This window comes from Chiloscyllium punctatum, chromosome 33 (genome assembly GCF_047496795.1).
Source record: "Chiloscyllium punctatum isolate Juve2018m chromosome 33, sChiPun1.3, whole genome shotgun sequence".
In the NCBI taxonomy this organism is placed as follows: Eukaryota; Metazoa; Chordata; class Chondrichthyes; order Orectolobiformes; family Hemiscylliidae; genus Chiloscyllium; species Chiloscyllium punctatum.
The window spans coordinates 6,788,096-6,806,924 of record NC_092771.1 but is presented as its reverse complement, the minus strand read 5'-3'; the positions used below and the strand labels follow the sequence as shown (position 1 = coordinate 6,806,924).

Sequence of the window (18,829 nt, the reverse complement as noted above, 5' to 3'; positions counted from 1 at the left end):
GCAAAGTTATGAAAAGTGCTGGAATTATTTGGAACAATAACTTTTCAAATTTCTAATCTTACATCAGAATGGTTTGGCGTTTATATTCAACGTCAATTTTAATCGTTACCTGGTGCTGGGTCCTTATCCTTGTGTGATGGACCGTGACATCCAGGATCCTCCTTCAGATGTTAATGTTAATCTAAACCAGAATGCTCTCTCTATTTACCCATTGTCCTTACTTGTCACAAGTGCACCTCAGCTTGATACCATATCCTGACCATAGGCTGATGGTAACTCTCCTGTTTCAGTCCTGGTCATTGTTTGTCATGATTAATTGCGGTGTCTATACCCCTTTTGTCGTGATTAACTGTGGAGCCTATACAAATCTCTACACTGTATTTCCCGATATCATTCCGATAGAATGCTGGAGAAACTCAGCAGATCCGGCAGCGTTGTGATGGGAGAAACAGAAGAAAACTTCTGAAGGAGTGTTGTAGTGAATGCTGTTTCTCTCTCTGCCAGACCTGCTGAACCTCTCCAGCACTTTCTGTTTTTATTTCACTTTATCACAGACTCATACAACACCCACAAACTGTATGACAGGGAATTAATTTATTCTGCTCTCTATCAAGTCTTTTTCTTCTTTCCTGTCTGTGCAACATACTTTCCTTTCACTTCAGTCCAATACTGAGGGATTACTGCACTGTCAGAGGAACCATCCTTTTGATGAGGTTAAACCGAGGTCCCATCAAGGCTCTCAGTGGTTGTAATAGATGAACAGGACATCGGATCCCAATCTCCTGGTCAATAGTTCTGCCCCAATCAACAACACTGAAACAGATTATCACAACAATTTTCTTACTGCTGTTTGGAGGCTTGGTGTGCGCCATGTGGCAGTAAAGGAATGGTGATATATTTCCAAGTCAGATGGGGAGTGGTTTGCAGGTGAACTTGCAGGGGGTGATGTTCCCATGTATCTGCTACTCTTGTCCTTCCAAATGGTAGTGGTCATGGTTTTGGAAGATGCTATCAAAGGAGCTGTGATGAATTTCCACAGTGCATCTCATAGATGGTACACATTGCTGTGACTGTGTGTTGGTCTTGAAGGGGAATGTGGAAGGCATGGCTGTGATGCCAATCAAGAGAGCGGCTTTGTCCTGGATGGTGTCAAGCTTCTTGAGTGCTGTTGGAGCTGCACCTATCCAGGCACGTTGAGAGTATTCCATCATACTCCTGGCTTGTGCCTTGTAAATGACAGGCTGTGGGGACAAAAGCAGAAAGTGCTGGAGAGATTCAGCCAGACTGCAGCATCTGTTGAGAGAAAAACAGTGTTACTATTTCGAATTTAGAAATCCTACAACAGAATCAAAAATACCACCCTTTCCCAGCTATTTATGTTGATGAATGCCACCCTTTTCCACCTGCTTTCAGTTCTGATGAAGGGTCACTGAACTTGAAACTTTACCTCTGGTTTTCTGTCCACAGATGCTGCCAGACCTGCTGAATTTCTCCAGCACTTTATGTTTTTGTTTCAGAATTCCAGCATCCACAGTTAGCTGTTTTATTGTAGGCACTGGAGAGTAAGGAGAAGAGTTACTTGCCACAAAACTTCCAGCCTTTAACGTTTTCTTGCATCTGCAATATTTATATGGCACTTCCAGTTCTATTTCTAGTTAGTGGTAACCCCCAGAATGCTGGTAGTGGGGGACTCAGCATTATTAACAACGTCTTCACAACATTGAAATATTTAAATAGTAGTCAGAACATGCAGTATTTAATGTGAGGCCATGTAAAACTATTCACTTTCGATCTGAGAAGACCAAATAAAGCAATATTTTCTCCTTAAGGAGAGGCCAGGATCTCTGAAGGAAATCTACTTACCAGCACAAATAGTAATCACCAAGGCTAGTAGAACATTACCACAAGAGAGTTTGGAATTCCAAAGAAAGGAAGTGATGCTTCAGTTTTGCAGAGTCTTGGTCCGATCCAATCAGGAGGAACTGCATTCAGTTTAGCACCATACTTCAGAACAGATGTATTGGTCTTGGATAAGCAAAACAGATTAATCAGAATGACCTTTAAAAAAAGGTCAAATTATGTCAAGTTCAATAAATAAAACAAGTAATAATATATAAAATGTCAAAGTGTGGATACTGAACAGAAACACAAAGAGAAATTCCCTGAGAAACTCAGCAGGTCTGGCAGCATCTGTGGAGAGAAATCAGAGCTAACATTTTCAGTCCAGTGACCCTTCAACAGACTAGTTTAATAAACATGGCTTGAATTTAGAAGATTTAAGAGCTGAACTAATTAATTTATCTAAAATGATAAAGGGATTTGTAGCATATATACACAAGAGATTTATTTTCTTTTTTTGACAAAAACTCAGACAATGATGGGAAATTAGTAACATTCACATCACACAAATGCCAGGCTATGACTATCACCAATAAGAGACAATCTAACCACCGCCCCTTGACATTCAATGGTGTTACATCATTGAATTCCCCACTATCAACATCCTGGGGGTTATCACTGACCAGAAACTCAACTTGACTCACTGCGTAACCACAATGGCTACAAGAGCAGGTCAGAGGCTAGGAATTAGGGTGAGTAACTCACCTCTTGACTCCCCGAAGCCTGTCAACCATCTCCAAGGCACAAGTCAGGAGTGTGATCGAATACTCCTCACCTGCTTAGAGGAGTGCAGCTCCAACAACACTCAACAAGCTTGACACCATCCAGGACAAAGCAGCCCACTTGATTGGCATTACATCAACAAGTATTCACTCCCTCCACCACCGATACTGAGCAGCAGCAGTATGTACTATCTACAAGATACACTGTAGAAATTCACCAAAGATCCTTAGACAGCACCTTCCAAATCCACAGCCACTTCCACCTAGAAAGGCAAGGGCAGCAGATATATAGGAAAACCACCACCTTCAAGTTCCCCTCCGAGCCACTCACCATCCTGACTTAGAAATATATCACAATTCCTTTCCTGTTGCTGGATCAAAATCCTGGAATTTCCTCCCTAACGACATTGTGGTTTAACCCACAGCAGGTGAACTGCATGATTCAAGAAGGCAGCTCACCACCACCTTCTCAAGAGCAACTAGAGACGGGCAATAAGCAATGTCCACATCCCACAAATGAATAAATTTTTAAAAATTAGGAGTGAATTCAGGCAACTCTGAGACAAATCTGGAAATTGCTTCCCTGAGGGATTGATCTTTTTTTAGATAAGAAGGAATATGTATCTAAAGTAGGAAAATGATTGAGATCAAATTTGGCCATGATTTAATATACGTTTGGGGGCTGAATTGGCCTTTCCTTGTTCCCATGTTTCCATCACTGTGTATTCTTCACTACCTAACCCAAGGGTCATGTATGTCACTCCTTTCTTCTGTTAATATGATATTTATTTTTATGGAGCAGTCAAATCAGAGATCTGGCTTGGTCTGGAATGGAATGAATTATAGCCCTATTCATCAGGAATCAGAAGTGAAACAAAACTATCTCGAGACAGTGACAGAAAGAGCTGTACCTCCATGGTTTAAGCGGTTTTGGAAAATGTTGTTTAGTTGGTTAGATCCAGCAGCCATTTATTATCATGTTGATATCACAGGTAAATATATTTAAAAGTGATTTTACGGCATTATTCTCATGAGCAAACGAGAAGTTTCTATTTTTCATCGAAATATAAAAGAACAGTGAGTTATAAAAGGCTGCTTAGTGCATCCATTGAATGTATAATTACTCTATCACAGACTTTTCCTCCCATACCACCCACTGATGTTCGATTTTAATGAAAAGTTCCTTTATCCATCTCTGTTGAAAAAAAACAAGCGGTGCTATTGTTAAACCTTGAATTCCACTTCTCAAAAGATATAATCCAGTCCCCTTTTACACTCCTTTTGTACTGTAATGATTTTCTCCACAGGAGTGTAAACAATGAATGCTGCCCTGATTTTCATACATCAACGAGCCCCACTCTCCTACTTGAACAGCATTATAGATGAAAAGGAATGGCTTGACTGTAGTGGAGAGGAATAAGTGAGCTAGTTTTAGTAATGTAAATGTAGGATCATCAGGCTGGACCATCAGTATCTAATATACAAGTGTTTCAGAGGTGTCAACTTACCATTTGGCAACCTGATCTAAATACATACTAATAGCCTTGTGTACGAAAGAAATCTTTATCGAATGTCGAAGCTTGTGAATTAACAAAAAGATGCATCAAGTTCAAAATAGAATTTTTAAAATTTGAACACTTACTCAACCTTGACATTTTAGCACAAATTCCACTTGAAGACAGCCCCCGAACAAACTGTTGAGGTATTAGAATATCTCTAGCTCCATTTATTCTTCAAGTTGTCTTTTGTCTCCTCTAGTGGTGGAGTTTAGAAGGAACATTTCTCCATCTCTCATTTTGTTTTTTTCCTGTCTGTGTGAGTTGTGAGCGATGACAGAAAACCCAGGCTGAATCTTTTTGGAGCCCCGAAGAGATTTTTAACTGAGACAATATTTTTCCTTTTCAATAACCAAGATGCTTTAAATGTCTGGATGCCAGTGTCCCAACTTCTGAAGGAAGACAACAACAAGAAGAAGGATTACTGTGTATTTTGCACTGGACGAATGAATAAAAAGGATTTGAACTTTTTTGTTAGAAGGGAGAAAATCTGAGCTTTCATTTTGCTGCAGGATGTTAGTGATGGTGACTGTATGACTGGAGGGGGTTTAAGTAGAAGATTTTCTGAGCTGAGGTGAATTTACTTTTGACTTTGAGCTGAGGTGAATTAGGTTCTAGTTTTGAATGAGGGGAATTTTATTCCTTTTTCTGGCTGAGATGAAATCATTTTTAATGTTGAGTTGAGGTGAATTAGGTTCTAGTTTTGAATGAGGTGAATTTTATTCCTTTTTCTGGCTGAGGTGAAAATTTTAATGTTGAGTTGAGGTGAAGTAGGTTCTAGTTTTGAGCTGAAGTGTATTTGATTTGTTTTTTCTGAGGTGAATTCATTTTCAATGTTGAGTTGAGGTGAATTAAGTTTAGTTTTGAGGGGAGGTGAGTTTATTTTTGACTTTGACCTGGGGGAGAGTTGATTTGAGGTGCATTTTGTTTTATATTTTTCTCTATATTTTATGTTTTTGGGGGGAGAGTTGGGGTTTGTAAGAGACTGACCTACCTCAGTGTACTTTGCTGGCAGTTCCCCTGGAGATGGCCGGCAGCAGCTCCGGCCCTGGCTGCAGCCCGGGAGCTGGCGCTGGGGGCGCCGCGGGTGAAGGGGCTCCGGGCCCCGTCCCCGGGCCTGGCTCCTCCGGCGGCGGCAGCGGCGGCTCGACCGCCTCCAACCCCCGCAAGTTCAGCGAGAAGATCGCCCTCCACAACCAGAAGCAAGCGGAGGAGACGGCCGCCTTCGAGGAGGTGATGAAGGATCTAAACGTGTCCCGGGTAAGTGTCCGAAGCACCCGCTCCCTCAGCCGGGAGCCGCAGTCACGCGTGCGCCAGGCTTCGGGGCCTAGTAAGGCTGAGCCCACATCAGACACTGCAAAGTAATTGAATGTGTGTAATGTAAATAAACATTGAATTTTATACTCGAAAGATACCTTTACATGTTAAAACTATCTGTTTAATATGTATGAATAATTAAATATTCGTAATTTTAATACTGCTTCTAATTGATGTTTAACAATGTGTTTTAAATATACTTTTAAAAACCCTAAAAATATATCATTTTAAATTGTTTTGCGTACTAAACTACTTTTGCCTGAATTAAAAGTACAACTAAATTTACTTAGGTTGCTTAAATTGCATTTCAGTATTATTTTTTTAACTTAAATGATGTACTTTGAGATGTATTTTAAATATACATTTGGTTGTCCTTTCAATATATTTAAAACTTTGAACATTTATTATTTGGAAAAATTTTATTTGGTGCAGTTTAAAGTCACAGTTTGTGTTTAAAATTGAATTTTTCCAATGGTGAAGTGCATCTATAGCAGGATGAGTTTATTTTGCATTATTGCACTTCAAAAAGGAATTAACTGGGGTCTAAAACATTTTGAGACATCTGGTGGTTGTGAAAAGAGCTATATAAATGCAAGTCTTTTTTGATTATACTTATACAGAATTGCTTTTAAAAACAAGTCTTCTGTTAAATCAGCTGCATGGCATAGTCATCCAAGACCTGACTGTAATGCGCACTCATCAATCTCTGTCATCCCCTTCCCTCATGAGCTGTCTGGGGAAAACAGTTCTGAAGATTTGCAGCTCATTGAGAGAAGACATTTCTCCTCTTTTCAGTCCGAAACAGCTGACCACCTTTATAATTGATATTTGGTCCCTGTGTTCTTGACCATGCTGCCAGGGAAATAGCATCTTGACATCTGTCTTGTCAAGACCTCTGACAAATTTTAGATGTTACAATGAAATCAGTTTTCAGTATTCTAAACTGTAGAGCACGTGGAAGTAAAATTCTAGAGATCTGCAATAAAAACAGAAGATGCTAAAGAAACTCAGCAGGTCTGTCTACCTGTGGAGAGAGACATAGAGAGTTAATGTTTCGAGTCCCATGACTTTTCTTCAGAATCCTCAGTGTTATGAAGAAGTGTTATGGGATTCAATGTGAATTCTGTTGTTCTTTCCATAATTGCTGCCAGACCTGCTGCGTTTCTCCAGTACTTTCAGTTTTAATTCCAAATAGTATAGCTCCATTTACTCAGTCTCTCTTATAGGGCAGGCTCCTATGCTTCTATTAATGTAGTGTCATGTGTGGCTCAATGGTACTACTCTCACCATTTGAGTCACAAGGTTCCAGGTTTTGAGCATGATCAGCGGTTTCAGATTTTGGATGGGCTGTTACACAGAGGCCACCTCTCCATGCTGAGATGGATGTAAAACTCTCATGGTATTCTTTTTAAAGAGACATTCTCCCTATTTCCCTCGTCAATATTTATTCTTCAATCAACATCATAAAAACAGGTTATCCAGTCGTTATCACATTGTTGCTTCTGGGAGTTGGCTGTGCACAAAATTGGATACTACAGTGACTACATTTTTAAGAAGTGCTTTGCTGTAAGGTGCTTAGAAATGTTTAGTGTTTGTGGATATTGCTGTATCAACGCACGTCTTACTTTTTGAGTGAACCTTCCATAACCCATGGCAAGGAAATCCTTCCTTTGGTATGGAGAACAAAACCCTCCTGCTGCCAAGATGGGACTCTGGAGTTTACTTGTTGATTCCTGTAGTATTTCTTGTGCACCTGATGCCCTGACACCTCAGGGTGTCATTCTGTAATAATCATTCCATCTCTTCATTTTTCCAGTATTCAGTAACCCACTGGAAAATAAAAGTAGAGTTTGATGGGCTTTTACTTCTTGTGCCCAATATTGAAATGTATTGGAGATAAGCTGATTGGCCTGTGCTTGAAGAGTGGTAGATTCAGAACGACACCGTGAAGGCAATATTTCAGTCAGTGGTTAATCATTGTAATAGTTTCCTTGGGCCAATGATGCAACTAATGGAGTTGCTAATTAAAATGCAAATTTTACAGAATCTTACAGAAAATTAGGTAATGGAATTCACAATATGAGTAACTTGCTACCCAGTATGTGATGAGTACAGTGTAGCTTAGTTGGTTGGACAGTGAGTTTGTAATGTAAAGTAATTCCAACAACATGGGTTCAGTTCATATATTTGCTGAAATCACCATGACGGTCTAACCTTTTTAACCTCACCTGAGGCATGGTGACCCTCCAGTTAAACCATCATCAGTCATCTCTATCTAATGGGAGAGCAACCCTCTGATCCAGAAGGACTATGGCGACTCCACATTTACTTGAGGAACAGGTGATTGTGTCCCTGTGATTCCAAAGCTCTCCAGGCTGGGAGATTTCCCTTGCTACTTCTGGCTCTATTGTAGAATCATTATCGAGATTTGTTACTTTATCTCATCAATAACTCCCATCATCAGGGTGATGGATGATTTTCAGGATGGTAGAACCCAAATCAAGGAAGTTTACCATTTCTTTCTAGTTCCTGTGTTTTCATAGAATCTGAGGTCAGTACAGCACACAGAGAGGCAATTTGACCCTTTCACTCTGGACCAACTCTTGCAAAAGCTACCTAATTAGTATTGAAAGACAGATGAAAGCCTCTTCATTGACACTGGGCATGAAATGACCACATTTGCTTCTAGTAAATCAGATGCTAATGCTGATAGAAAACTTATGGAAGAATATTATGTAATGTAATGCATGCATATGCATCCTGCTATGGTGCAACGTTGTCCCTTGTAAGGTCATAAAGTTGAATAATTAAATAAACAAACGCCAGAGTTTAATCACTATTTAGTCAGAGAACTCAGTAGATTGAGGAGGTTTCAGTCTCCAGGTTGGATACATCCAGCACTAACTTACTTGCTGATATTTTTTGAGTTGCTTGCATATAACTAGGATTCTTATTAGAGCAAACCTCACATTTAAATTGCTTCCTTATGCCAAAAAGTTTAATTACTGTTAAATAAGCAGAGTTTGCTTTTTAAAAAAGGTCAGCAAAGTAATTTGAGTTTCTTTGTACTTTCCTTTCTGAGTGTCATTTAGGAAGTATGATGGGCAGAAAACAGGTGTCAAGTGTGACATTTTCTACAATGAATAGATTCTCAGAAGTAGTCAGCAATTAATCATATTTACTGAATTTACAGATATATTTTATCTCAGCGGTTTGTGACAGGCTCAGATTTTTTGAGGCCTTCATAGGGCATTAAGTCCCTTTGTAAGTGTGGCTACACCTTGTTTTCCCTTGTGCTTGAGTGAACCTTTACCATTTCAGCAGTACCATCTGGTTCAACTGTCTACACCTGAGAAACTTGTACTTCAAGCCCTGCCAATTCAATTTATTGTATGTTACACGAAGAAATCTACTTATCTATAATGTAATCCTTTTAGTCAAATCTGGATAACAGTTGAAGATAATTACCAGCTTTGAGACACTGCCTTGTTGAATGAATTTGTCCACATGTGTATCCCATAGTTGAGACGGTTCTGAGTGCTTGGCCTGGGTCCACTCCATTCTGCTTTAGCCTCTGTGAAACATGAGCTTACTTTTCTGTAGCTAATGGCCCAAATAGCTGAAATATTTGAATTGATGGCATTGGTCTTGGAGCTGACTTGCCAATGGGCCACAATGTGAAGGAAGGTCTGCACCTTTGGCATGCTTATGTTGTAAGGGTAGGACATCAAATAACCTTAAAAACTAAAAGCAGAATACTGTGAATGCTGGAAATCTAAAACAAAAACAGGAAGTGCTGGAGAATTTAAACATTTAAGAATTGTCTTCTCTCTGGGATCTTCACACCCCAGTTTCTTCAGGCAGTTCTGCACCATTTGTGCCACGTTGACTTTGTGTCATTTGGCTGCAGGTGGCATTGCATCTGTCATTTGCAGACAGCACAGTGCTGTAGAAGTGGCAGCTTAACAATTCGGAGCTGTAACTTGCTGCATAGGGCTGAGGATATTCTCAGAGACAATGATTGATTTTAAAACCATAGAAGCAGTGAATTTCCAGACTGGATGGTTGGGGAAGTCTCTATAGGGCAATTGCCTCTGCTTTTCACTCTCGCTGCGTTTGGTCTGGATTCCGAAGACAATTATTTGTGCTGCATTTTATTGTTTGAAACAGTATCAATCTCTGAACCTTCTAACATGAGTCATAGGAAAGTTTTATTCTGCGTTTGTGTTCCATGTTGATGACCAAGCCTTTTTGTCAATTCCGGTTAGCTTCGCCTTGAACACCCTTTGCTTATTAGTCTCACTGCTTCCAGATGCGTAGTTCTGAACTTAGGCACTTACTGTTTGGATTTTGCTGGAACGTTGTGTGTTTATACAGTGCTTACCCAGGTCTTTCAAAACAAGTTACACACTTGAACTTGTTTTAAAGGGCCGTACCGATGGTGAATGTGGCATCTTGGCAAGACCTCACTGATGACACCTTTTGAGCGTGGCTGTGCCAACACTCTACTGGCTAGCCTCCCCCTGTAAACCTGGGTTTATCTGAACCTTTCCTGCCTCTATCCTAACTTGCACATGTCAGTTGATCCTTCACCCATCTCTCTCTTTCTCTGTATTCAGACATATGGTTCATTTAAAGCTTCTTTTTAAAATTCTCATCCTTGTTTTCAGAACCTTCTGTGGGCCTTACCCCTCCCATCACCATAATCTGAAGTCCTCCAACTCTCTACATTCTTTCAGTCTTGACCTCTTCTGCTTACCAGTTTTTGTTGTCCCTTTACTGGACATGGGCCTTCCTCCTTCTGGAACCCTCCAGAAACCTCTTCAACTCTTCTCATTTCAGCATGTTCTTTCACCAAGTTGCTGGTTACCTGTTACCTGTTCTGATGTGTCGACCATTAGTTATTTTAAATATTTTTGTCTAATAATCAATCCTACGAAGCACCATGAGATGTTTTACTTGATTGAAGATGCAACATAAATGCCAGTTGTTGTTGAGTCACAGAAAAGGATTGGAAAAAAATCACTTTGGTTTTCTTGGTTACAGGGATTCTGTTCTGAACATTGAATAGTGTACCAAATTACTTTATTCGAAATTCAGCATTCCCATATAATGGAGTGGAACTGGCTCACTGGACTTGCATGTTTGTGTCAGACATCTGCTTTGTTCAGATTGGTGAATTCTCCAGTTACACCCTCTGTCAAGAGTTATGAATTCAGTGCTTTTCTCAGAACACTTAGGGTTTCATGCATTTCTTTCCAACCAACCACAGAAACGTGAGCAAATTTCTGCTGTGTACTACTTCACAAGGTTTTGTAATGAGCTGAACCAGCACAGGCCCAACATGTAGGTAGCTTTGTGTTGTCATGTTCGACTGTATCATTATGTAAAAAGCCTGTAGTCATGTGAAGCGTTGCCTCTCTCTATACTGTTTCAATAGTTGCAAGACTCTTAAATTCTTAAGGCCTCCTTGTGTTCACTGACATAGCAGAATGTGGTAAATACAGTTACACTGCAATTTTTGTTTGGTCCTTCTTTGGTTTATTTCTTACCTGCGTGCAACATTGAGGTGACAGGTTAGTTTTTCTGTTTTTGGCCATGGTAGGGCTGTGAGATACATTTGCCAGAACACTTGAGTGCTGTGGGAACATCTGACCCACACAGTGAGTGCAGGCAGTACTGTGTGAGGCAGTGCCAACCTGCATTACATGCTCAGATCCTGGAGTGCAGCTGGACCTCACACTTTGGAGACTCAGAGGTCATAGGAGCAACAACTGAGCCACATTGACATGGCATGTTGGTAGAGTGGCCCCATGGCATGAAACTTCCAGCTGTGTTTTTGATAGGAATTAGCAGCCACTGGTGAAACTCAGCAGGCTTGGCAGCATCTTTGGAGAGAAAGCAGAGTTAATGTTTCAAGTCTGGTGACCCTTCTTCAGAAACATCAATTCTGCTTTCTCTCCACAGATGCTGCCAGATTTGCTGAGCTGCTCGAGCAATTGCTGTTTGTGTTTCAGCTTCTCATCGTTCTCGTCTCAAAGCAGTAAAAGCTGTTGTTAGCATAGAGAATATCAGTGTTGGCAATGCAATGAAGAATTGTTTTGAGGCCTTTCATTTTCTTAATAAAAGCAAGTTACTGCGGATGCTGGAATCTGAAACCAAAAGAGAAAATGCTGGAAAATCTCAGCAGGTATGGCAGCATCTGTAGGGAGAGAAAACGGCTGACGTTTCGAGTCTAACTGATCCTTTGTCAAAGAGTGCCAAGTTAGACTTGAAACGTCAGCTCTTTTCTCTCCTTACAGATGCTGCCAGACCTGCTGAGATTTTCCAGCATTTTCTCTTTTCCTTTAATTTTCTTGCTGTTCCACTGTATTTAGATTGACCCTTGGATTCATTTCTGGTGATGGAGAGTTCTGTCTGTTGAGATGTACGAAAATAATTCAAGAAAGGCAGTTTGCAACAATACTACGTATTATCTGGGTTGTTAGAATCATAGAAGAATTCAAAACAGGCAGAGGTCATTTGGTCATTAAAAAATACAACAGTGCAGCACAGGAACAGGCCCTTCGATCTGCAATGTATATGCAGACCATGATGCCATTCTAAACTAATATTGATCTACCTGCAAATGGTCCAGATCCCTCTATTTCCTGCCTGTTCATGTGTCAGTCTAAATACTCTTAAAGTTGCTATCGTATTTGTTTCTATCATCTCCCCGAGCAGCGCGATCCAGGCTCTGTATACAAAAAAATTACTGTATTTTCCATTTGCACCCTGGGAAAAAGGCTCCAATTATCCACCCGTCCAGGTGTCTCATAACCTTAGATATTTCTAGCACGTCGCCCCCTCAGCCTCCAATGCTCTAGCGAAAACAATCCAAGTTTGTCCAACATCTCCTTATAGTGAATACACTCCAATCCCAGCAGCATCCTGGTAACCCTCTCCAAAGCCTCCATTTCCTTCCTGGAATGGGGCAAACAGAATTACACACTATACTCCAACTTTATGAAGTTGTCCCAGCTGATGAAGGCAAGCATGCCATACACCTTCTTTACCACCTTTTCCACTTACGTTGCCACTGTCAGGGATGAATGGACTTGTATTAATGCTCCTAAGGGTCATGCCATTTTCTATATACTTTCCTCTTGCATTTTGATCTCCTAAAATGTATCAGTTCACACTTGTCTGGATTAATATCTATCTGCCATTTCTCTGCCCAGCCTTCCAATTGATGTATATCCTGCTGTATCCTTGATAACCTTCCTCATTATCCATAACTCTACCAGTGTTCGTGTCATCTTCAAACTTACTACCCAGACACATACGTTTTCATCCCAACAATTTGTATATACAGTATTACACCAGATCCTTGAATCTGTACTGGCTCCTTTGTAATCCAGCCAGCCCCACTCACCTCCACTCTTTCCCCACATCCCGTCCATCAGGTTCCTTTCTGAAGGCTATTATTGGATCGGTTTCCAGTACCCTATCAAGTAGTGCATTCTTGATTATTGCAATACCAAAAATATTCCCTTGTGTTACTTCTGGTTCTTTTACTACTTATCTCAAACCTGCATCCTGTAGTTTCTGACACGTCATACTGGAAGTAAGTACTCTTCATTTACTCCGTTTAAACTTCTACCATTATGAATACCTCGATCAAACCTCTTCTTGGCTTCCACTGTACTCAGGAGAACAACCCCAGCTTTTCCATGCCGCTAATCCCTCATCGCTGCAACTACTCTCGTAAATCTCTTCTGTATCATTTCCATGGCCTTTTAAGTCCTTTCTGGAAAGATGGTGCCTGGAATAAAGCACAGTGCTGCTGCTGGAACTGGATAAAGGTTTCATCTAGATTTAAGGGGTTCTGTGCTTTTGTCCTCTGTATTTGGTTATGAAACTCAGGGTCACATCTGCTTCGTTACATTTGGGACCCACCATCAAATAGATCACAGTCAAGAGGAAACAGTCACTTGAGCACAGCAAAGCATGGCAGAATATTTTGCAGGGGTGTACTGATTAGTTGTGGAACCTTTGTTGGGGGAAGAGACAACAGGTGAAGTTGGATGTAGGTTTTGGAAAGTGATTAAAGGCCACATCCTTAGCCCAAACACATTGGCACTATGAGTGAACTAGGCATGCTGGAAAAGAATGCTGTACGAGAGAGAGAAACAGACAGACAGAGCTAAAGAGTTTGGTTAATGTTATTTTCATGGAGGTCCACTCAGGACAGATACAACATGAGGATAGAAAGAGTCAAGCTCCTTCAACTCTTTTAAACTGAAAGTAAGACTACTTCTGCACTGTCCCCATCAAACACTCTCACAACAGGGACAGCAGGCAATTAGGGACAAAATAAAGCTCACTTTATACTGTCTCAAGATAAGTGTCTGTTCTATAAGCTCAGCAGCTGTTCCTATCCATGTTGTGATATTATTCCATGAACCACAAAGGTCACACTCTGACCTCTGAGACATTTGCTTGTTGATCAGGAGGTGCAACATGCTACCACCCAAATTCATTTTGTTTGGGCCCCTTACAGTCATTGGACAAAGGAGCCTTTCAGTCCACCTGTCTGGGTTGGATGGGGACACTGATATCAGTCATGAAAGCCAGTGGTGTTTGCTGAAAGTGACCTTGCATGTGTGTGGCATGTACTGCAACAGCAAGACATTATTTTACACCTTGTTATGTTAATGGAAGACTCATGTTTGTGGAGTGAAGGGGAAGTCTGACTTTAAATTGACCTGACTCAACAAATGTTTAATGTGATGAGTTAAATAACGGATCCCACTATGAGCCTTATTTTAAACGCCAGCACTTCGAGTGGTATTGCACCAGCCTTGTAACTATAATTCTATGCTTGTTATAAAATAGTAAAATAACTTGGAGTTCATGATCAGAAATGGAAGCATTGTTTCAACATTTAGTTTGTAATAATATAGGTTAATTCCTTAAAAAAAAACTTGAAGCTGGGGAGGATCACAAATAAATTTTCTCACCTCAGCTAAAGGCTTACTGAATTATAGAACCACGCATGGTAGTAATGTCTGGTATAATATCTCAGTTGACTTTCTTTTTGCAATATACCTATGTTTGAAGATTGTTTGACTGTGGGAACATTGCAGTTCTGATCCTAACATCAGCAGCACACTCAGACAAGGCAGCATTCACTAGACAGGCATCAGGACCTTGAATTATTTTACCTCTCCTGGTCCTGCCCTAACACTCCCACCTGCAGCAGCGGTTGATATCGACACAGACAACAGGTTCTTTCCTTTTCTTTCTGTGCAGCCCCAGTATCCACACCGCCTTTAAACAGGCTGATGCTGTTCGGCTTAAACGAGGTGACTTTCTCCTGTTCAGCAAAGAGTGGGGGGTGGGGGGGGGGGTTCATAGCTGGCCGTGCAGTTTTATGTTAACAGTTGTTTGCTTCCAAAACTCTTCCAAAATCGCTCTCAACTTTACTTTGATGGTAGAGTCAAAAATACCTTTCTCTTTTTTTATTAAATCTGGTTAAATAGACAGAAAAGTTACAACAAGCTGGAAATCTGAACACCAGAGAGAGCAAAGACCAATTTAAATATCTGGCATGGGTTCCACTCATTCAAGGTCTCCTCTGAACTGCCTCCAGTGCACTTACAGCGTGATATGTAGCATCCATACTTTAATGTTCAATTTCTGACACAATTTAGCATTCATTTAGTTTTCTTAATGACTTGCTGTACATGCTTACTATTTTTTGTGGCAAGATCCTTTTTTTGTGGCATTCCACAGTCCTTCTCCATTTAGCTAAAGTGGTGTTTTATCTGGGAGTGGGGAGTGGGGAGTGGGGAGTGGGGGAGGGGGGGAGAGGTTAGTTAGCTCAGTTGGCTGTACAGTTGGTTACAATACAGAATTATGTCAACAACATAAGGTTACCATGAAGGACTCTTCTCGTCAAACATCTCCCCTTCCTGCCCCTCCCCTCCTGAGGCATGTGACCCTGAAGTTCAACCACCACCAGTTATCTATCTCTAAGGAGAGAGCAGTGGGGTGGCACAGTGGTTAGCACTGCTGCCTCACAGTGCCAGAGACCCAGGTTCAATTCCCGCCTCAGGCAACTGTCTGTGTGGAGTTTGCATATTCTCCCCGTGTCTGCATGGGTTTCCTCCCACAGTCCAAAAACGTGCAGGTTAGGTGAATTGGCTGATGATACTAAGCTGGGTGGCAGGGTGAAATGTGAGGAGGATGTTAGGAGATTACAGGGTGACCTGGACAGGTTAGGTGAGTGGTCAGATGCAGTTTAATGTGGATAAATGTATGGTTATCCACTTTGGTAGCAAGAACAGGAAGGCAGATCAATTTAGGTAAAAGGGCAGTACAAAGAGATCTGGGTGTTCTTGTACACCAGTCAATGAAGGTAAGCATGCAGGTACAGCAGGTAGTGAAGAAGGCTAATAGCATGCTGGCCTTCATAACAAGAGGGATTGAGTATAGAAGCAAAGAGGTTCTTCTGCAGCTGTACAGGGCCCTGGTGAGACCACACCTGGAGTACTGTGTGCAATTCTGATCTCCAAATTTGAGGAAAGACATTCTGGCTATTGAGGGAGTACAGCGTAGGTTCACGAGGTCAATTCCTGGAATGGCGGGAGTACCTTACACTGAAAGACTGGAGCGACTGGGCTCGTATACCCTTGAGTTTAGAAGGCTGAGAGGGGATCTGATTGAGACATATAAGATTATTAAAGGATTGGACACTCTGGCGGCAGGAAACATGTTTCCGCTGATGGGTGAGTGCCGAACCAGAGGACACAGCTTAAAAATACGGGGTAGACTATTTAGGACAGAGATGAGGAGAAACTTCTTCATCCAGAGAGTGGTGGCTGTGTGGAATGCTCTGCCCCAGAGGGCAGTGGAGGCCCAGTCTCTGGATTCATTTAAGAAAGAGGTAGATAGAGCTCTCAAAGATAGTGGAGTCAAGGGTTATGGAGATAAGGCAGGAATAGGACACTGATTAAGGATGATCAGCCATAATCATATTGCATGGTGGTGCTGGCTCGAAGAGCAGAATGGCCTATTCCTGCACCTATAGTCTATTGTTAAACTGCCCGTAGTGTTAGGTGAAGGGGTAAATGTAGGGAATGGGTCTGAGTGGGTTGCTGTTCGGAGGGTCGATGTGGACTTGTTGGGCCGAAGGGCCTGTTTCCACACTGTAAGTAATCTAATCTAATCTAAAAACTGGCTCCTTCCAGACCTTTGAATATATACTTAACTTTTTCCTGAAAGATCTCTAGTATATTCAACTTTTGTTTTCATTAAGCAAAAATTGCTGCAATTTATTGTATTCTATTGTTGATTACCATGCTTTTCATTTAGAAAGCAACAGAAAATTCTTTATACACCACTTTTCACAACTTTGACTTATTCAAAAGTGCTATGTGGCCAGTTCTGCTCTTTCTAATATGAAGTCATTATTTTATGCAGCAAATGCAGCATTCAATTTGTACACAAGAAGACAAGTAACAATGAGATCATGACTATGTAATCTGTTTTACTAATGTTGATCATTGGATACGTATTGGCCTAGAGAGGAGTCAGAGTTGAGAATGTGGTGCTGGAAAAACACAGCAGGTCAGGCAGCATCCGAGGAGCAGGAGAATCGATGTTTTGGGCATAAACCCTTCATCAGGAATGAGGCTTGTGGGCCAAGGAGGCTGAGAGATAAATGGGAGCAGACTGGGGGGCTGGGGGGGAACGTAGCTGGGAATGTGATAGGTAGGTGAAAGTGTGGGTGGAAGTCATAGGTCGGAGTGGAGGGTGGTGCGGATGGGTGGGAAAGAAGGAAGAAGGTCAAGGGGGCGGTGCTGAGTTGGAGGTTTGGGATTGAGATAAGTTGGGGGGAGGGGAAATGAAGGAACTGGTGAAATCCACATTAATCCTGTGCGGTTGCAGGGTCCCATGGCAGAAGATGAGGTGTTCTTATTCCAGGCCTCGGGTGGTAAGGATTTGGCGATGGAGGAGGCCCAGGACCTGCATGTCCTTTGGTGGAGGGGGAGGGAGAGTTGAAGTGTTTGGCCACGGTGGGGTTGGGTGCAGGTGTCTCAGAGATGTTCTCTGAAAGGATCCTCAAGGGGACATCCTGTCTTCCCCGGTGTACAAGAAACCACATCGAGTGCAACGATACAATAGATAGCATAAACGTACGGGTACATTTCTGTAGGATGTGGAAAGATTCTTTAGGGCCTTGGACAGAGGTGAGGGGGGAGGTGTGGGCACAGGGTTTGCACTTGTGGTGTTCGGGAAAGGTGCCAGAAGTCAGCTCCGATTTAATGTGTGATCAAAAAGTAGGCACTCCTGTTAGTGCTGCATTCCCTCAGTACGTCATTGGAATGTCAGAGTTTTTGTTTCCAAAATACATTTTTTTAAATTCAAACAATTTGTGAAATAAAGTTATATTGTAAAATTTTTCAACTTAAAAATTTGCAGTAGAATTTAACTCATGCTGGATACAACCTACGTCATGATCCACTCATACATTGCAAATGTAATGGATACTGAATGTCCCACTTCCTGTATATAACCCAAGAGCAAAAGATTTTAAATTGGAATTCCCAGAACTGAATAAACATTTCTCTGTTATACCTCATTTCACTCTGAGATACCTCAGTATATTTTGAATACTCTTGATTTTCACAATGCATGTTCTTTAGAATGGGTTCATTGTCAGCAGGTACTGTTTTCGAGCTCCTTGGGATACCATGTCTGATGGGATCTGAGTAACTTTTGCTCATTATGCCTCTTCAGCAGCTGTCTCAATCCTCAGGATTGTAGTCCTGGAACTTTGGAATGTCCTATTCTGAGGACAACTCTTTGCTCTGCAAAACTAGTGAGCTTCAGGCAGATCAAAGGGGGCCAATCACCAAGTTGTAGACATGTACATCATGGAAACAGACCCTTCAGTCCAACCCGTCCATGTCGACCAGATATCCCAACTCAATCTAGTCCCACCTGCCAGCACCTGGCCCATATCCCTCCAAACCCTTCCTATTTATGTATCTATCCAGATGCCTTTTAAATGTTGCAATTGTACCAGCCTCCACCACTACCTCTGGCAGCTCATTCCATAAACGTACCACCCTCTGCGTGAAACCGTTGCCCCTTAGGTCTCTTTTATATCTTTCCCCTCTCACCCTATGTTCTCTGGTTCTGGACTCCCCCACACCAGAGAAAAGACTTTATCTATTTACCCTATCCATTCCCCTCATGATTTTATAAACCTCTATAAGATCAACCCTTAGCTTCTGACACTCCAGGGAAAACAGCCCCAGCCTGTTCAGTCTCTCCCTGTAGCTC

At 41.6% G+C, this 18,829-nt stretch overlaps 1 protein-coding gene and 1 long non-coding RNA gene across 5 annotated transcripts in view; one reads left to right on the top strand and one right to left on the bottom strand.

The window, feature by feature from the left end:
- Window positions 1-575: 575 nt before the first annotated feature.
- Window positions 576-5,271, bottom strand: LOC140458395 (uncharacterized). Of its 2 annotated transcripts, none has more exons than XR_011953487.1 (4): window positions 5,172-5,271; window positions 1,864-2,025; window positions 1,448-1,555; window positions 576-1,293 (listed from the first exon to the last, which is right to left on the bottom strand). It is a non-coding gene; the product is annotated as an uncharacterized lncRNA (long non-coding RNA). The 2 variants fall into 2 exon arrangements; XR_011953486.1 differs by lacking the exon at window positions 5,172-5,271 and adding an exon at window positions 4,264-4,434.
- crtc3 (CREB regulated transcription coactivator 3) overlaps window positions 5,204-18,829 on the top strand; it is an 86,175-nt gene continuing 72,549 nt past the window's right edge. For all 3 annotated transcript variants that reach the window (XM_072552869.1, XM_072552870.1, XM_072552868.1), the window contains exon 1: window positions 5,204-5,437. In XM_072552869.1, the coding sequence (XP_072408970.1) occupies window positions 5,204-5,437 (234 nt within the window). The remainder of the gene's footprint in view (window positions 5,438-18,829) is intronic.